Source organism: Brachypodium distachyon, chromosome 1 (assembly GCF_000005505.3).
Source record: "Brachypodium distachyon strain Bd21 chromosome 1, Brachypodium_distachyon_v3.0, whole genome shotgun sequence".
In the NCBI taxonomy this organism is placed as follows: Eukaryota; Viridiplantae; Streptophyta; class Magnoliopsida; order Poales; family Poaceae; genus Brachypodium; species Brachypodium distachyon.
The window spans coordinates 55,088,292-55,108,057 of NC_016131.3; the positions used below are offsets into that span (position 1 = coordinate 55,088,292).

The 19,766-nt window shown below is 46.8% G+C and overlaps 2 protein-coding genes, 1 long non-coding RNA gene and 2 other non-coding genes across 6 annotated transcripts; all 5 read right to left on the reverse strand.

Moving 5' to 3' along the window:
- Positions 1-7,612: 7,612 nt before the first annotated feature.
- LOC104582294 lies at positions 7,613-8,252 on the reverse strand. The gene is made up of 2 exons (XM_010231746.1): positions 7,850-8,252; positions 7,613-7,698 (listed from the first exon to the last, which is right to left on the reverse strand). The coding sequence occupies exons 1-2, from the start codon at positions 8,250-8,252 to the stop codon at positions 7,613-7,615; spliced, it is 489 nt and encodes a 162-aa protein (XP_010230048.1).
- Positions 8,253-9,185: 933 nt separating this feature from the next.
- Positions 9,186-12,087, reverse strand: LOC100822810. Of its 2 annotated transcripts, none has more exons than XM_014902869.2 (2): positions 11,511-12,087; positions 9,186-10,506 (listed from the first exon to the last, which is right to left on the reverse strand). In XM_014902869.2, exons 1-2 carry the CDS (start codon positions 11,942-11,944, stop codon positions 9,384-9,386), a joined length of 1,557 nt encoding a protein of 518 aa, XP_014758355.1. In that variant the 5' UTR covers positions 11,945-12,087; the 3' UTR covers positions 9,186-9,383. The 2 variants fall into 2 exon arrangements, with proteins under 2 accessions (XP_014758355.1, XP_010228318.2); XM_010230016.3 differs by having other exon boundaries at positions 9,186-10,503; positions 11,511-12,084.
- A 5,153-nt stretch (positions 12,088-17,240) lies between these two features.
- Positions 17,241-19,387, reverse strand: LOC112270946. The gene is made up of 2 exons (XR_002963637.1): positions 18,602-19,387; positions 17,241-18,070 (listed from the first exon to the last, which is right to left on the reverse strand). It is a non-coding gene; the product is annotated as an uncharacterized LOC112270946 (long non-coding RNA).
- Positions 18,716-18,801, reverse strand: LOC112270362. Its single transcript, XR_002962753.1, has one exon. It is a non-coding gene; the product is annotated as a small nucleolar RNA SNORD24 (small nucleolar RNA).
- LOC112270250 lies at positions 18,877-18,961 on the reverse strand. Its single transcript, XR_002962650.1, has one exon. It is a non-coding gene; the product is annotated as a small nucleolar RNA R12 (small nucleolar RNA).
- Positions 19,388-19,766: the final 379 nt, after the last annotated feature.

The following is a 19,766-nucleotide window of genomic DNA, read 5'->3' on the forward strand; positions in this document are numbered from 1 at the left end:
TGCAGGTCATGCAGCGATGACGTTGGTCCAATAGTGATGGCAGTGTTGCCTTGAATAATTTCCTCCGGTTCTAATTTCGTCTTGGTCGCTCTTGGCCAGGTGATGCTAGAGTGGTTGCCTGCCCAGATTGAGCGGTGCCCTTGCAGTGTTGCTCGAAGGAGAAGGTGCAGAAGTTTATACATGCGCCGGAGAGCATGTTTAAAATAGTGGATTGCACGTTCATATCGGATACCGGATGCTATGTTGGACGATGTGGACTTATAACCCGGGAACTTGTCTGCTCCATATTCATTCTGTTATTTTTGTTAATGAGGTATAACTTGCCTTTACTAGTCCAAATAAATGTACGATTAATAAAATACTCATATTGTTAGGGTTAGGATTACCGAGGCAGGGTGGACGAGTTCGACATGCTGACTGTGATCGAGGCAAGACGGAGGGCGGGGAACCTCGTTTCTCTGTCTTCGGTGTGCGGGAGGAGTTTCTTACTTAGGTATTGGTGCCACGGTGACATTTCTCCGGCAATGATGTCGGTGTTGTCTCTCGAATAATTGTCTTCTAGCTCAAATCCCATTTATGTGGCACTTGGTCTGGCGTTGTCGAGCAGCTTGTGAGTTTTTCGTTCCAGTCATTATTGTCAGTCGGCATGTTCCCGTGCGCACCGTCGATCAGCAGCAGCTTCAACAACCCGTTGTGTTGAGCAACCCGTTGTTTGTCTATGCAGTTTTTCCCTTAAATGTCAGTCGATGGCCCCCGTCGTCCGATACTCCGATCACAATCTGCCTCCCGAACTCTATCGTGTCTGTCTGCGTTTCTAGGCTTTTTTTTTCTGTCTTTTGTTGTTCCGCCCGCATATCAAGATCCAGCCCCAAATTCGGCCCATAAATATAGACACACGTAACCCACTGGCCCACAAAACACGACCCAGCACACACGTGAAACCCCTGCATGCCCCTCCCAGCGCACCTTTCTTTTTCAACGAGAAACATTGTGTTCCCCTCAAAAAAGAAAAAAAAAACACAGTGTGCTGCTGCATATACACATGTATCGTAAAAGAAAAGTCAGAAAGCAAATGGTTTATATCTAAGCAGAAACAACACGTTATTTGATTTTTCTAAATATGCAAGCATGCTGCGGCAGCCAAGAACAGCGACGGCAAAGGGCACGGGATACTCCTGTAATGGACTTATGTGTAATTTTATTTTATTTCAGGGGTACCCGGTCAGGGGCTTGGTTGTAAGAGTACTGTATCAATAAGAAAACTAACCCTTTCTCAAAAAATTGGCCTAGCAAAACAGGGATTTTTTGGTTCCAAAAGGACCAACCTACAAGGCTGCACCCCATCGTACTTTGTGAGAGTAAGATCGTTAACTTGGTTTTTGTTTTGTCAATTTATCATACGTACCCGTACTGACTGTTGGAGATATGCCTAGAGTGATGTTATTTTCTATATATTCATGAGTTATTGTTATTGTCCTTGAACATCATCACTGATATGTATCAATAAATACGTGATTTGTTTGTGAGACTAAGTATTCTATGATGTTGTTCTAATGGTCCCTAGTCATTGAGGTTATGCGGACACATAATCTAAACTAGCAATGTCAATCAGTATGATGACTATGTTTCACAAGTCATAGGGTAAGGTGTTGCCGACTGATAGCATGAACTCGACAATGAGATTGTTGAGTCGGACAGACCCGCACTGAGACACAACGAGATGATTGTCATTTGTTAGTCTCAAGTACGATGTATATGCCAGTCCTAGACCTGAGGTCATCGCATGAGTTTGGGATGTGAATCGGCCTACTTAGGGGTTGCCAAACGCTACTCCGTAACTGGGTGGTTATAAAGGTAGCTTTCGGGTTTGTTGAGAAGCATGCTGCGAGTCATGGTTGATCAAGATGGGATTTGCCCCTCCTGTTCGGAGAGATATCTCTGGACCCTCTCGAGTGATCAGATTCGGAAAGCATGACCATGCGACTTGGGTTAAGTGTTAACCCGTTCGGGAATCTGTATCACAGGAATGAGAAGAGACTTGGGTTAATGCTGATCCGTTACACAGAGGATCATTATCAGAACGGTCCCACGTCGTCCAGGTGGGGCAGTAGGCTCCTGTAGCCCTGGGGCCCACTATGGGTGGAATACAGACGCCACTTCCAGAATTAAATCCGTTAATACAAGACACGTACGCATTTCAGGATTGTGTTTTGACCACCAATTAGACCAACAAAATGTGAATTATGTTTTATAAAAATTATATCGTCAAAAATTTCTTTCAGATATGAATCTAGCGATATAATTTTTATAATAATTTATATTTTGTTAGTCTAATTAATAGTCAAAATTGGATCTCGAAATGCATGATCGTCTTATATTATGGAACAAAAGGAATACAGGGGGAAAAACTACGCGACCTGGTCGCTCCATGCACGCGGTGGACCCAATCGTGAGCAGTCCGATGAGTTGGGAATGCGTGTGCAACTGGTGATTAACACGCACGGTCAAATCTTCAAGCTAAAATTGTTTGCCCGGTTGTGCACGTGTTGATTGGGTCCATGGAGCGACCAAGGTCGCATAGGATTTTTTTTCTTCCGGGAATATACCGCAGCTACCGCGTGCATGAGTCCGTTTCTTGCTTCTTCATGTTCTCCGGAGCCAGAGTTCCCTGAGCCGGGCTCGGCACCATTGGAGCACTTCTCCCCCAAAATCCGGCCCTAAATTGAGTTTGCTGAACAAACTTCTCTGTTCACGGCACATGGCTCGGAGAAGGTCAGTTGTCCTTCCCGCGAGTTCGGGGACATCTTGAGATTTCGTCAGAAGAGCGCTGCTCTGCTAGCTGAGGCAAAGACGCGATGTGGGTGACAAAGGGAAAAAAAGAATGGCGTGGTGTGGTCGTGCAGAAGGCGCAGCCGGAGTCCTGGCCAACACTGCTGCCGGTCGTTGTCGATCTCCTGCACACATTTTGCTGCAGCTAGGAGGAGCGGTGGGAGGACATGCACTGCTCGTTCTTCCGTCGAGCAGGGAGCAACAGGAGGTAACTGAATATGGTTTTGGGGAGAGAAATCTGTTGGGAAGAAAGATCTGGGGAGAGATTCGGTAAAAGACCAGAAAATTTGAGAGAAAAAGAACTGGATCTGATTTTTGGTGAGAGAATGCAGTGCGAGAGAAGAAGGAGAGACGTGAGCAATTTGGGATTGAGATGGATGAATCTTCCAGACGAAGTATACTAGTAATATGCTCGGTCACTAAAGATGCTCTATGGCCCACTCCAACAGAGCACCTGCATCTAAGGTAGAACTCGCTCCGTTCCATATTAAGTGACTCAAGTTTACCCAAATATGAATGCATATATGCATAAAAAGTCACGTAATATGAGACGGAGAGAATAGATGCTACGAAAATGCTGATCAGGGCCCGAGCTATTGACATCGCGTAATCCTCGGCGCTACTAACGCCTAGAGATCCAGAAAACTAGGCCCACGCGCATGTATTCACCCCAGCCCAGCTCGTATTTCGTTGGTATTCAGCAGGCCACCAACGGTCAATTGGCCCATGTTCCACTGGTCCCATTCCGGCCTTCCCGCATCTGTAAGTTGGACCAAACACGTAGGATTCAAAAAAGCCCATCTATGAGTTGGACCAAAGGCGTTACAATTAACACAACCCAAACCTTTGGCTAAAAAAAAAACAAGTCCCCCTCCTTCCGCCACCTGCCTGCGCGCCGCGCCTCCCCCGTCGCTCGCCTGCACGCGCAGCACGCAACGCCTACCTGCAGGCGTGCCGCGCAACTCCGGCCACCACCCACCAACTCCACCCGCGTGCAACTTGGAGTGCGGACGATTGTGTTCGGAGTGTGTATATCTTGCAGAGAAATTTGTACACCTCTGCATAATTTATTAAATCTATTCGAATAGCCACATCCTTGGAATGGGCAGATGCTGGGATGAGATACTATGATTAGACTTCAATAACTATGATAATCTGTTAAGGCGTATTTTATTAATTTGGTAAATTGTTAATAACCTAGGGAACTGGTGAGGGCCCGACTTATAATTATAACCACTACATGATACTATGTTTACCTCCACATAAACCACCTCAACCACCACATATAGCCTTCCCTTTCCACCTCACCTCCACCTGAAGATAGGACTTGCTGAGTACTTTATATAATCAAGCCCCTCCTCCCTATGTTTTAGGAGAGAAGCTATAGGAACACATACAAGGATGGAACCACCGGAGCGACTGAAAATCGACAAAATTAACCCTAACCTTCAAGAAATTTGAAAACTGAACTCGACGTGAAACTAATTCACAAATCTAACTCTTTCGCTCGGTGCCTACAACCCGGGCGCTATCCTCTGAAGCTCAACGTTACTTCCTTAGGCGCTATATATGCCCTTGCCAGCCTGGCACCCCTGTGGCCAGGCTGGGCCCACCCAATGCCCCTACAATAGCGCCTAGAGGGCCCTTCCTTGATTGATTTTCAATCTAACTTTGTACATGTGCTGTTTTTTTACAGTTTAGTTCAAACACCAAACGAAGTCTGAACTGGATGAAATTTTTAAGGTAAGTTTAAAATGATGTTATACATCTACAGTAAAAAATTCAATTAATTTGGAGCAAATTCGAAAATCTTGATTTTATGTTATTTCGAAAATAGTTTAATTCAAAAAGGGTACTAAATTATATCCGATTGAATCGAAATTTTGTTTAGGCCCATCTTACAAATATGTGAGCTTGCACAAAAAGTTTCAGGCCAACAGGACAAGGTTGAAAGGGATTTTGTTTCACATCTCCGGAAGTTTTAAATCCCCTGTGAAAAAAATTTCTTTTCAACCTTGTCCTGTTGGCATGAAACTTTTTGTGAAATCTCACATATATATGTAAGATGGGGGTAAACAAAATTTCAAGCTAGTCAATCAGATTTAACTTAGTACCTTTTTGAATTAAACCATTTTCAAATTAACATAAAATCAAGGTTTTAGAACTTGCTCCAAATTAATTGAATTTTTTTCCAGTAGATGTATAACACCATTTTAAACTTACCCTTAAAATTGAGGTCCAAACCAATCAGGTGTTGACACATGTCCTGTTTAGTTGGCCCAACAATTTGTGTTATTTGGTGAAAACCCCATGCGGCATTTAAAATGTTGTGTTCGGCCGCGAGCTCCTCGTTGCCATCTCCGACCACCACGCATGCCTCCTTCGACGACCACCACGTGCGCTCCAACCTTCAGGATGCACTCGCCGCCAGGTCCGCCTCCCGTCCCCCTCGCGTCCGGCTTCGATCCCGTGCTCCACAACTTCACCTGCCTCCTCAAGCTCTGCGCGGCACGCGCCAATCTCTCGCCACGGGTCGCACCGTCCAAAGGCAGCTTGCGGTGCGGGGGCTCTCGACGGAGGCCCACATTTGAGGAAGCAGTTGATCGATTTTTTGTCGGAGATCATCAGGAGGTGATTAATTCTACAAATTGTTCCAGTCCAAGGGGCTTTTTTGCGAAATTTTCATGAGCTCCATGTTGCTGCCATGTGTCCATTCGGACTAATTGGACTAAAATGCTCCCGAATCTCAACTTTTAGGACTAGTTTTTCCTCAATTTGCAAATTGTTGGACTAAAATGCTTACATCTCCCAAGTTGTTGGACCAGTGGTGCAATTACCTCCATCTGCAATATGAGTTCTTACTACAGATGCATGCACCGTAAGCATGTCTATAGGTAAAAACGCGTCTGTAATATGTTACACAGATGCACACGCGTGTCACGTACACGCGTCCATACAGTTTGATACCGTTATCTGAGACTCAGAAATCACAACAAGCGTCTTTAATAACTGATGTAGTTACATATGCCTGTTACAAACGCGTTTCTGTAACGTTAGAACAGACGTGAGCTTATTACAGATATGTGTTGACCTCGCCGGACCGACGACCCCCGCGGGCGACTTACTACATACGCGCATTAGGAAGGTGCGTCTGTAGATGACTTATCACTTCTCATTCTATGGGCCCCCCTCGGGCGGGCGAAAACACAAGGAAGGCTGCGATTGACGCGTACCCCTTCGGCCTCTATGGCAGTTTTGTAAATATTGCGGCCGAACAACCCAGCCGGCCATACGGGTCACAACGGAGTTGTATATATGCGTCCGTATTCGTTGGCGTGGACGTGTATACATACTCGCACGACGTATGGCCGTTATGGAATAATAAAGCCGTGTCATCCGCATCGACTGCCCCACGCCCACAACTTTCTCCCTCTAATATAGCAGGAGGACGTGTATACATACTCGCACGACGTATGCCCGTTATGGAATAATAAACCCGTGTCGTCCGCATCGACTGCCCCACGCCCACAACTTTCTCCCTCTAATATAGCAGGAAAAAAACCATCCCGGCCACATAACCACCTCCGGTGATGAAGCGAAAGCACGGAGCAAACTACGTCATGGCGGAGGAGAAGGAAGCCATCGTCGGGAAAGATCGAATGATGGAGGTGGCGTCGGGTCACGGACAACACGAGCGCCGTAAACGGGCGCAGATGGAGGACGCCGCAATATTTTTTCTGAAACCGCAAGTCGGGAATTTCTATTGCGGGCATGATTCTGGCATAGATCGGGCCGTTTCTGTTCGGTTCTTTTTTCCTTTCTTCAAACGCTAGCAGGTTAACTGGATGCCATAAACAAATACGTACTCCCTCGGTTCCGGTTTGTTGGCCTGATCTCTCATGTTTGCCTGACCAAGACAGATTCCCAGGCTTTAACTGAAAAATCGGAAAAGAAATCGACTTGCCGTTTGTACTCCCGAAGCAATAAATGGCGCAGCGTAGTTGTAGGCATGCCCAACCAATCGGTCACATTTTTTGGCATGCATGGCTATTCGTACGCAGGAAAGTAAAGAGGGCCCCCTCCCGGAAATTAATCCCGAATTAACTGCCTGCCTCGGTTAGAGCAATTCCAGTCGTACTCCTAATTTCGCATCCGGCCTGCCACTTTTTCCGGCCGTATGGGGGCGCACCGGCTATATTTTGGTTTTAAGCTACAGCCGGTTCCCAGCCGACGCCCCAAACCAAATTTTACAAATATTGCAAATTGAAACAAGCACAGTATTTGATAAGTTTTGAATCACATGTCAAACAAATTTAATCAAATTCAAGCAAACAAATAAGAAAACTAGACGTTTCCTCGGAGCCTTCACAATTGCTCGACCAAATCATCTTGGAGTTGCTGATGAGTACCAGCGTCTCGAATTTCTTGTCGCCGGGCGACGAAAGCAGCAAAGGCGGCCGGCACCTGGTGATTAACATGGGCTAGAGGACCCATCCGTTCATACGGTTCAGTGTCAAACACCGGACATTCTCGCTCGCTCTCAATGATCATGTTGTGCATGACCAAGTGAGAGCGGGGTACCGGAGTATGGCAAATCGAGCCTGCAACATACCAAATGCCCGTTCGACATCCTTCCTGCATGCTTCATGTTGCGTCGCAAACCAAGATCTTGCTCTTCCTGCGGGTGCGTTTGAGATTGTCTTCACAAAGGTCGACCATTTTGGATAGATGCCATCTGCCAGGTAGTATCCCTTGTTGTACACATGGCCATTGATCTCATAGTTCACCGGAGGAGCAGTGCCTTCAACGAGCTTGGCAAACACATTCGATCATTGCAGCACATTGATGTTATTGTGCGATCATGCCATACTGAAAAAGGCATGCCAAATCCACAGATTATGATTAGCCACTGCATCAAGCACCACACTACATGATCCTTTGTGGCTTTTATACATGCCCTGGTGTGCAAATGGATAGTTTTTCCATGACCAATGCATACAGTCGATGCTGCCAAGCATACCTGGGAATCCTCTTTCTGCATTCTGTGCCATGATCCGACCTGTGTCTTCTGCAGTGGGTGTCCTCAAGTACTGATCTTCAAACACTGCCACAATTGCCCTACAGAACCTATACATGCAATCGATGGCCGTGGACTCAGCCATGCGGAGGTAGTCGTCCTGTGTGTCGGCAGGAATTCCATAAACAAAGAATCGGAGGGACACCGTGCATTTCTGAATTGATGTGAAACCAAGTGTGCCGACGGCGTCCCTCTTCAATTTGAAGTAATCGTCGTACTCCCGGAGGTACTCGGCGATCTTCAAAAAGAGCTTCCGAGACATTCTGAAACGGCGCCGAAAGATCACATCGTTGTGCAATGGATCATCGACGAAGTAGTCGGTGTACAACATGCAGTAGTCCTCCATCCTTTGCCTCGCCTTGCTCTTGCGGCGGCCCTTCCTCGATCCTCCCCTTCCCGGCCGCTGTGCATCTTCGCGATGAGGCCAAGAAGCGATGAGACGATGAGTTGATGCTCCTCTTCGCCGTCGGAGGCAGCATCATCAGCAGCGGCTATTTTCTCGTCAAAAAGCGCGGCGAGCATCTCTTCATCGTCCGAATCCATGGCCTTGGCAAATCGTCGAACACCTTGCGAGCAAGGTGGCTGCGGGGTGGGCACCGACGGGGTGTTGGAACTGGCCGGCGACGGATGGCGGAACTGGAACTGCGGCGGCAAAGGAAGATCTACGCGGCGGCAGGTTTTTTTCTATCTGCTGCATGCAGTCGCCGGTGAGAGGGGTGGTTCCGGCTCGATTCGGGGGTGGAAGTCGCCGAAGCTGACGAAGAGGGGCAATGGGGTATGTTTTTGGGTTTGTGCCGCTGACAGCGCTGGCCCGCGAGATTTTGCGCTCGAACCGACGCCCTCGGCAGCCCCCCACTGGGTTGGGTTCGGTCTAAGGGCGCCGGCTAACTTTCTGGACCGCGCCGGCTAAAAAAACAATTTGAAGAGACCGACTGGGTCGGAATTTTCGCGCCGGCGTCCAACCCCGTTTAGGTGCGTTTAGGGGGGACGGCTGGTGAAGTTTCTTACGAGAAAGAATTACGAGAAAGAAGAACACGCAGGGCGCGTACGGAAGATGGGCCCAACAAACCGAACAGAAGGAGTACGTGACTACCTGTTTATACACGGCCTGGATATGGTCTTCTGACAGGCTATACCAACCATGGCCTGACTCGAGAACCGATGATTTTGGAGTGGTGGGGCTATTGAATAACGCCTCATGACTTATTACGGCAGACGCGCTTTATTGCTGGTGTCTGTAGGTGACGGGTTGGATATGTGGCTCTTTTTCACTCCGGACTGATACAAACTTCATGTTGCTTGAGAAGCAGAGTAATGGCTACAAGTACAACAGAAAAAAATGTAGTAACTCGGAATAGTGATTGTTTTGTAAGTACATATATGTCACAGGATCGAAGTCGATCTTGTGACGGCTTTTTTTTTCCCACAACTTGTAACAGCTAGCTTGTGGTGACATGCATGATCTAGACCAAGGCCTTTACATTATTATTTTTGGGTCGTCATTAGTAATAGGCCATTCTTGAACCTCGTATTGGAAATTATAACTGTTGACTCCACGAAAGAGTCCATCTTCCAACCTAGACGTAACTTTGCCTCCATTGATTAAAATATCCTCCTGCATATAAGAGAAGGGAATCTCGCAGACACCCTGTGTTGCGACCAAGCTTAATCTAACCTTGGTCCTTGGAAGAACAGTGATTTCATACTCGATTGACTGTTCAGTTGTGTCAACCTTCGTTTCCCCCCAATTGTATGATGCGCTCAACTCATAATGGGATTGAATCTCGAAACCAATTTTAGCACCCAATGCCTCAACGATTTCTGGAACTTCGACCTTCATGGTGACTGCGACACCTGCCGTGGCTGAAACACTTGACTCCCATGTCGCTTGCTTGGTCGAACTATATGTCAGGGTTAGCTTAGCCTTGTTTTCCTTGCTGCTGCGGTTAATAGCTTGTGCAGAGGTCAGGGTCAGGGTCTTCTGACCATAAACTCTCGCGTCCAGGGTGTGGTACTCGACGTTGTAAATTCTTCGAGAAAGAATAGCTTCGTGCATCTGCAGCCTTGCCTCCTTCATGATAGATTTTGTTGACGTGCAAAGTAAATCCCGAGTTTTGTCGTTATAGGTAACCCTCTGGCAGTATATTTTGTTTCTCATCCTATCCTTAACCTGCAAGGCAATTTCATTATTATCCAACTTGACCAAGTGGAAAATGGTGTCATACATGCGTTTGTCCTTAGCATCGGCATAGATGCCATAATCTCCATCACTAGGTTCATTAAACCTCCAAAACTTGTCAAGATAGTTGTTCTTTATGCAGATGGTGCCATCTTGATCGGCAACAATGGTCTGCTTTGCTCTTGGATCGGCAATATCATTTGATGAAAACTGCAGTCGCCCCATTGCATCCACCGCACGGAGGTACATGCCATTGTCACCCCTGAAGCAAACATGTTCAGGCAATACCATTCCATGTGTCTCCAGATCAATAGCCGTAAACTGGGCAGGATCTACTGATTCATAATTAATAATCAGGCGGCCATCAAGATCATTCTTTCCGAGGCAAACAGCAGCTATGCCGTCCATGTAGTGGAAGCTGCTATATAGATAAATGATATCGTCATTTATTAAGAAACATGCATCAAAAGATAAGGAGCAACGATATGATAAGCTAAAACTTACTAGAGACTGGCTCTGCAGATCGATCTTTTGATGTGGACCCTTAGGCCTAACTCCGTTACGCCTGCCCGGCGGGGATCGACCAGGAAAACTAACATCCTAATTCAACTTCCTTCAAATCCCTCTCAATCCTCACCGGTATTGTTGCAACCAAATAAGCCCTTAAGAGGCTCATATCTAAAATATCCCCTGTTTTAAAGGTGGTTTTTTACAGAGGCTCGTTTCTCAAAGTTCAAACGAGAGTGTGGTAGATCTGATAGGATGTTGGCTAACTCTTTTCTACCGGCTTCGTTATGTACCAATAAAATATATCATACACTATTGACTGATGCCATGTACCAACACCACATACATTGACTAATACCATATACCATTGACCGATACCATATACCAACGAAAATATCATTCACATATCATATACAAATACCATATAGCATTGATCCATAACAAAACATAATAATAAGGTGGGCCGGCCCACCACCACGTGCCAGCTTCTGCCGCCACCGTATATACAGAGGCTTGTTTATAGTGGCCGGTAAAACACATGTGCATGCATGAGTTCCAGAAAGGCCACTAATGGGGGATTATTAGTGGCGAGCGCTCAATACTCGCCACTAACGTCTGTTGTCGTGTAGCCAATTCTGTGCTAGTGCATACATATATTGTAACTGTAATTAAATTAAAATTCCTTTCACCTTTTAAAACTACGTTGTTATCTTTCACTGAACACCAAAGTTATTGTATTAATACCGGAACAAAGAATTTTGTGGATAGTTGAATGATAAGCAAAATATATAAGAGCAAAGGGAACATAAGGAAGAAATATTACATGCAAATAAAACACATGCATGTGTGTATAGATAAGAAATACAATTCAAAGATAGTTACAAATTAAAAAGGAATGTCCTTAGACGGAAAACGAACCTGACGAGTTCTTCAGTAGAGCCGGAGTGGTAAAGTGGCCTAAACAGCGTGCAATAAGGTTTGGATGGGTCGTCCTGCGGCTCATTTGCACTACAGAAAATAGTAATAGGGGGACCCCCGTCGCCGGCTACCCAATACTTGTTGTTGTAGCAGCATCTGATATGTACGAGCCCTTTGTTTCCATGCTTTCTTGATGGCTCCGAACAAAACCTTGAATAAGGGTTCTTAGCATCCTCTCCAGTCATGGCGAGATTGCTTTCCTTCTGGATTTGGCCACCCGCTGGCAGATAGCGCAAGTATTTTGAATTTGACTTGAAGGCAAACCTCCTGCCATGTTTTTCCGAATGCAAAGATCTTTTGGACACTGAATGATCTTTGCCGTCAGGGGAAGAAGGTCTCTTCACGGCCCCAAGAGAGGGTGGCATCGACGCCATTCTCTCTCTCTCTGCACGTGGATGTTGCGCCAGTAGGGGCGTGGGGATGAGGTTGTGGCCTTGTGGCGGACACTGCGGGTTGATTTGCTGGAGCTAGATTCAAACGTGTATTTATAGCACTCCTGCGGCTGTGACTTTTGCTTTTCTTGCTGTTATGGACGTATATATTGGCCTAAAACTAGGCCACACGCTGATAGATAGATGTGTTTGGTTCATTCACAAGTTGCCCTTAATCATCTCATTCCAACTTTTCCATGTGTTTGATCGCTGTTAGAGATAAGGGTCGTTCGAGTGGCTTCTAAATGAGAACATTCCCATAGATATATTGTCGACTAAAAAAATCAATCAAGCTGTATAGGTGGACGCCGACGACCCCAAACACCAAGGCTCCGTTCTTATATCCGTCCTCCCAAGGCCCCCTTCAATTCTCTGCCACACTCAGAGACAAAAAAACAGTGCCGGCCCACTTTACGTCTGGGATATACATACATATATATCCTTCCAATTTACGTGTGGGTCTCTGGGAGGTTATGACATAAAACTTTACTTGCCTTTCTAGATCATGGTGTGTGATACACGTTCCCTTTTTGTCGTCGATCGGAGTGTCGTGAAAGATCGAGATATGGTGTGTGATACACGATCGATCCGCTTTGTCGGATCTTTAATTTACAAGTGGACCTATTTTGAATCTTGCCATCCTTATAAGCTACCTGTACGGTAGTAGTTCAATTTCCAGTGTAATATAAGCTCTGGTAATCAACCGCATGATGTACGCAAAATACCAGGGGAATGGTCCTAGTTGTAAAGATAACGTTGCAAACCTCCTGTGGTCCTCCAATGCAGTGCGAATGCTAAGTCACGTATACTGGATGGTACCATAGCTACTTGAATGATGTTTGTTGTTCGCATATGTACATATATACTCCCAATTTAGACAACTTTATTGCTTTTTTCCATATTTACTGATACACATGCTGCCCATGTGGGGTCTGCACGCTATAGGGGCACTAATGCAGGACAGCAGGACTGAGTATCAGTCTCCGTTGGACAACCCCGTTAGACTGGGCCCCACTTTAGTTCCGGTTCACTGAAACTAGATTTTTATTCCCGCTTTCCATCACTAAGAACATCTCCACTCGCGCCTCCCATTGCCGTTTGGGAAGCGTCGGCGAAAAAAATATATGAGGAACCGTTGGCACCCAGCCGCTGCCCCAATACCAAATTCACAAAAAATAAAACTTAGCAAAATTTGATTGAACACGGCGATATTTAACAAAACTCGTCCAAATTTAACTAAACACCGGCGAATTTATTACATAATTCGAAAATAAAAAAACTCTAGCTAGTAGTCGTTGAGGTAGGCATTGAAGTCGAAGTCCTAGCCGTCACTGTCGAGAACGATGACGCCGGGATCCTTCTTCACCGCTGTCGCTGCCTTCTTCTTGGCCTCCTCATTCTCTGCCTCGCGCTTGCTCCACGCAAGGATTTCGGCCTCCATCATTGTGAGGCCAAGACGGCGCGCATCATCGGCCTCTTTCTTGCTGGCGCGTAGACTGAGAACTCCTCCGGGTCGTCGTCAATGCGGTACTCGAGCGCTAGGCGCTCGTATTCTGCCTCCGGCGCCCACTTCGGCTCAAGCTTGGGCCTGACGAGGCGAGATGGCCGAGCGGCGGCAACGCGCACGAGACGAGGAGCCCGGCTTGTCCTTGATGCGCATGCCGGCGAGTCCTTGATGCGCACGCCGGCGAGGAGGCGCTATGACGGGATGAGCCGGAAGAGTATCCAACGGAGCGCACCAGCCAGCGCTGATGGCCGGCCGGGATTGTCGCCGGAGTAGTACTCAGCCCAGTAGCAACAGCCCAAGGAAAAATAGGCGGCCCAAACCTGAAAGCCCATCACATGAACTAGTCAAAACGTATTTTCCTTTGTAGATTACTCACTCCGTCCAGCTTTAGGAGGCGCTCTGTTCAAATCATGCGGTCCGTTTATACCAGACACGATTCATTTCAGCAAACGTTCTCCCAAAAGCCTTGATGACTGACAACATTAAATAATTTCGGCTGCGGAAAACAAGCCAATCGCGCATGCATGCAGCGGTAACTGCAGCTGCCAAGCTAGATATAAAAGCTAGCATGCTGGGGCCCATGGAAAAACGAAGCGTATGTACGCCTGAGATCAGTGTCTGGGCTAGTTTACTCAGGTCATTGGTACGCGTGCAAAAACAAACACGCCTCCGGGAGTAACCGAGTACATTGCTTAGCCCAAGTGGCCCGTCGGGGCAGCAGGGATGCAGTGGTGGGGAGTTTTACTCACAGGCGCATATTTCTCATTCGCTGGGTGGGTCGTTCAGTTCGGCATTCCTGAAACCGGACCCGAAACCAAAATTTCGGTTTTGGTTATTTTTTTCGGTTGAGAAGCCTGCAGCGCGGCAGCCCCGACGAACGAGCCTCCTCCCCCTCCCCCCTCTTCCCATCCATCTCGCCGAATCTCCTCGCCCACACTTGACTGAATAGGGGAAAGTTATTCTGGGAGGAAGATAACGGCCGCATGTCGTGAAAGGAATTGGGCGTTGATGGCTCAATGCTCCCATGAAGATAACGAGTCTGAGACGCGCGAGGAGGTTCCAAGACCTCGCTATCTTCCCCATGCTGCGTATGCATTAATTTTTTATCTTTAGTACTACTTAATTTGCAGTTTGGTACGATGGTCGTTGGTCCGTCGTTCCAAATTCACAGAAATTACATCCGTATGCCATTGTCCGAACTACCGAATCATTTTTCTCTTTCCTTTTCTCGCATCTCGTCCAGCCCGCATGCCACCGCTGCTCCCTGCCCCGCGAGGCGCCGCCACCGCCCACCAGCCTCTCCTTTCCCGAAATCTCTCCTCTCCACCGGAACCCACTCGATCCCTTCGTCTCCCTCACCATCCCTCCCGCGTCCGTCCCTCCATGTGCCGGTCCACGCCGCCGCCGCCATGGGGTGCGGCACTGCCGGTCCCCCCCCCCCCCCCCCCCGCCTTGGGACGCAGTCCCGCCGCCGCCGCCATGGGGTGCCGCACTGTGCCGGTTCCCGTGGTCGCCGCCATGGGACGCAGTCCCGCCGCAGGGTAAATTCCACAAATTAAGCCCATAGCAAGGTAAGTTCCACAAATTAAGAAAACCATGCGTAATCTATATTTGAGAAAATTAAGGCCATGTGGAAGGTAAGTTCCACAAATTAAGGTAAGTTCTGCGTTTGTCAATTACGTTTTGGAAAGAAAAAAAATCGATCGGTCGATGAACATGCGTAATCTATATTTGAGACGTAAATCATTGAAATATTTGTGTCTCCGTTGCAACGCACGGGTACTTAGCTAGTCTTGATTAATTCACGAGTACATGCTCCAAATGGCAGGTCACAGGGCACACAAGACTGCAGCATGATTTCAAACTCATTGTCATGGTGAACGCTTGTGCTTTGCCTGCCCTGTGAAATGCACATGTTACCTCTCGATTCTTGTTTTGTGCGAATGAAATTAGTCAATCAGTTAACATTGCAATCAAGTGATATAAACATGATAATCATGTGGTCATAATCTAGTAATCATGTGACTATTACCTGATAATCAAGTGATACTAATATGGTAAACATGTTATTTAAAAATTAATAATCTGGTAAACATGTGACTATTACCCGGTAATCAGATGATATTAACATGGTAATCATGTGTTCTTAACATGATAAACAATTGACCATAACATGATTATTTTTGGCAAAACAATATCAAAACATATCAACATAGATATAGTTTTGTATATCTCACGATTAAACTCACAGTGAAACAAGTCAGATGAACGGTTTATGGAGCAAAATATTAAATATTAAATATTAAATATAATTCAAACAACAAGAATCTCGTGGATTTGATATAATTAACTATATGTAGCAATGGCGACGTATCCAGTGAAAACTCCCGTTCAATGAAAACCTGAAAACTTCCGGTTTAACCCGTTAGATCAAGAATATACGGTTCGGACAGAGGTGGGACTCCCACAGGCCACTTAAACAACATTTTACGGAAAACTCACTGCTCTTAATCTTTTTCTTGGAAACTGATTCATCGGAAAGGGAAAAAAAAAGCCACGAGTCGTCTTCTATCCGTCTGGCTGGCGATGCCGCCGCCAGGAGCCGCCTCCCAGGCCGGGCGCCGACGCTGGCCGTCCCGCCGCCCCGCCGGCACCGTCCGCATCCACGAAAATAAAGGTCAGCTCCGCGACCACGACCTCGATCCCCCACCAGACAGCGGCGTGGGCTCTGGCGATGTAGCCACCAGGAGCCACCTCCTAGGCTGGCCCGCCGCCGGCACCGTCGTCCTCCGCGACGGCGACGTTGATCCCCCACCTGACGACGACCTGCTCCTTCGCTTCCTGATCCGAGCGCCGGGTCTGTCCCTCCGGCGACTACCTCCGCCCCTAGAGCCTTCACGGGACGACGACGACCATCATCCCCTCCGCGACGGCCACTGTTGTTTTCATCTTCGAGACGACCCCCTCCTGTTTTCCCCTGGCGACGCCCTTGTTGTTCTCCTGTAACTGAAGATGTTGTTCTCCTGTGACTGAAGAAAGGCGCCCTGAAGAAATTGATTTGCTGTTCCAATGGTGGATGTACAGGCCATTTCTGCCTTCTGTTGTTGTACTTCTGTTGTACAGATTTAAATTATGGGTGTAAGAATCTTCTGATCCAGTAGTCTATAAAAATGTACAATATTTATGTTGATGAATTGGAAAGCTCTTGCACCTTATCTTGCAAACACTCTATAGTTTGCTCTCTGGGAAATGGTGCTCACATCTCATTCTGCTATGATCAATGGATTCCAGATGGCAGGCTATACTTGCTATACCCAACTCTCTTGACCTTTGCAACAGACCGATTTTGCTCTGTGTCCTCCCAATTTGAAGAATCTTGGTCAATCTGCTACTCCTACATCCTAATCTATCTACTACGGCAGCTATGGAATTTTCAGAAAATCTATTACAATATATTAAATTGGAATCGGAAGTGATGGGTGGGCGCCGTTGGTCGGTGTTGGTCGGTCAATTTCGTTAAAATTACAATCAATATGCCACTGTCCCTTATTTTCTTTTCTTCTCGCCTTATTCACGATTTCAGTAGCAGAAATTCTACGGTTTAGATTTACCGAAAGTTATCGTACGGTCCAAATTTGTCACAACATAATACGAACAGTACTAAAATAAATCAATCTCCTTAGCATGAAATCCAAAATTCTTCGTATCCATCTCAGTATGGAAATCAATCCAAACCCAAACAAAAAATCTCAGTATTAATCTCAATATGGAAATCAATCCAATCAAAAAATCAATGTCCAGATTTCACCTCCACCGGCTTGTGTTTGATACACTTTCCGTTGTTCCATAGCATCGCACGGGTTTTTTTGCTAGTACATCTGAAGATGCAAAACTGATCATTACCTTTGGGCTCAGCTTAGCTTATCTGATCAGATTGCTTCCATACATTGTTTAAAAATACATTGGATCGGCAAAGCAATAACTCTGTTTTCTTCAGCAAAGTAGCAGGTTCGGCAGCACGTAGCTTCAGTAACTTTCTTCAGCAAAGGAACAGGTGCAAATGCAGGTCCCGTCCCATGGAGAGTGGTCGCAGCATCGGGTCGCCGTTGCATGGAGTCTGGAGGTTGTGCCGTCGCCTGGTCGAGTCCGTGCCGTCGCCTGGTGCAGTCTGGAGGCTGTGCCGTCGCCAGGTCTCATCGCATGGAGGTCGGGGCAGGCCGTCGATTCGCCGGGTCGTGGAGGCCGCCGCCATCAGGTCAGCACCGCCGCTGCCAGTTGCGCGTGGGGAGGAGATTACCTAGGGAGAGGCCACCTCCTGCAGCGCGTGAGCCGTGGCCGAGTAGCCGTCAGGGCCGTCGATGTCGCCATGGAGGAAGGCCGAGCTCGTGGGTGGGGATCGGGGAACGAGGGGATTTGTTCAGGATGGATGGTTACGTCGCCCTCTAATTTGAGCTGTGTATTCTTGATCTAACGGCTCATGATGAAAGTTCAGGTTCACTGGACGGAAGTTTTCACCGGATCGCCACGGGTAGGCACGCGTGGTGACGGTGGACATGTATAACCTGATAAGTACAATTAACCGATAAGTACACCGTTATCATGATAAGCAGGTACAATTAATCTGATAAGCAAAAACAATTAACCTGGTTTTTTTTTAGAACTGGTATGTATATTTTTAGATCAATAATATTTTACGAGACAAAAAATATGTCTAACTTATAGAAGAGAAAAGACAGAGTAAGCTCAAAACGAAACAACGTGCGTGAGGCTGCTAGCGATCAACCATCAGGCATCAGCTAATTAGTTTTCCTGCATCGTGCGTGGGGCTGCTAGCGATGCTGGGCCAATGGGCTCCTGGGCCGAACTGTTACATGAGCGGGGAAGCGGCGGTCGTGCGATCAAGCGCGAGCAGCGCTAGGCGCGGGGAGGACCGAGCGTGTGCACAGTCGCTCCATAGTTCTGTCCAAGAAACTTAGTGGATTGCTTAAGCTGTCCCATGCACCTTGCAGCGCTCTTCGTGACAGATCGATATCATTTACCAACAGATCTTATCCAATGTTCAGAACTGGTAAAGCAACCGAAGAATTAATGACCTCGGATTGCCGTTTAATCACGAGAACCATCGTAACCTGAAACGTGGTACAGTTTCGGTTGTCGAACACAAATTTGGAAGTGAAGAACAAAACATAAACGATATGATTACGGAAGGCCTCAGAGATCTTGGTGGTTGTGGTCATCAAATGGGACTCTAGCCCCATCAAGAGTAGCAAATATTTTGATAACATCACTGGCCCATCAGATTAAGAAGAAACAAATTCCACAAAAAAGGAGGTAAATACAAAAACTGAAAATGGCCAATGGCATGTTGTTGGGTCAGAAGTAGCTGGTTGAAGATCTCATCTTTGTTGGTACAAATCAATGGGAATCCGAATGATTTTCTTCATCATCCCTCGCCAGGCCATTGGCACAGACAGACACAGAATAATCACCAAGCAAACCAAGAGCCAACTTCAAAACACAATAACAAGATTTCACAGGAATTTACCTACTTTGTCACCGGCGAATCCTGGATAAACAGAGGAAGGCCGGAGCTTAAAAAGCAGGCGGGAAGAACTAGGAAAGTGTCCTCCCCTTTGGTTCGATCTAGCCTAAGGATAGATTCCTCGCCGCATAGTAGCAGCGAGCAATTGCAATTTTAGGCTAAGAACAGAAAACAAGAAAACGCAGATCACCGACGAAGCAGCAACAAATTGCCCACAAACAAAAAGAAGCACAGAAATATAGGGTGAACGGCGACAATAAATCAAGATCCACCAATGGAGGATTAGGGTTTAGAGAAAGCATGGAACCCTGGATCATCTCTTGGATGGCGGCGGCGGCGGTGTTCTGAAGCTTTGTCTGAGGGTCCAGTATTTGTAGGCGTGGCTGTGAAGTCCGTATTGGGTTAGGGTTTGGACTTTGGACTTGCTTGCCTTGTAAGATGGGCCGGATGCGTACGTAGGCTACGGCCCATGAATAGAAATGGTGTGTTTCCTGGTCCAGGTTGGAATTAGGCGCGTCAAATTTCCCTAAATTGAAATTTGGAGTCCTCCAAAATACTCCCTACGATTCATAATAATAGTTTTGAATTTAGTACAAAACTATTTAGCACAACTTTGCACTAAATTCAAGACAGTTATTATGAATAGGAGGAAGTACAATTTTAAATTGCACGTTTAATTCTTGTATGCCCTCCGTTCAAAAAGGGAAAAAAAATCT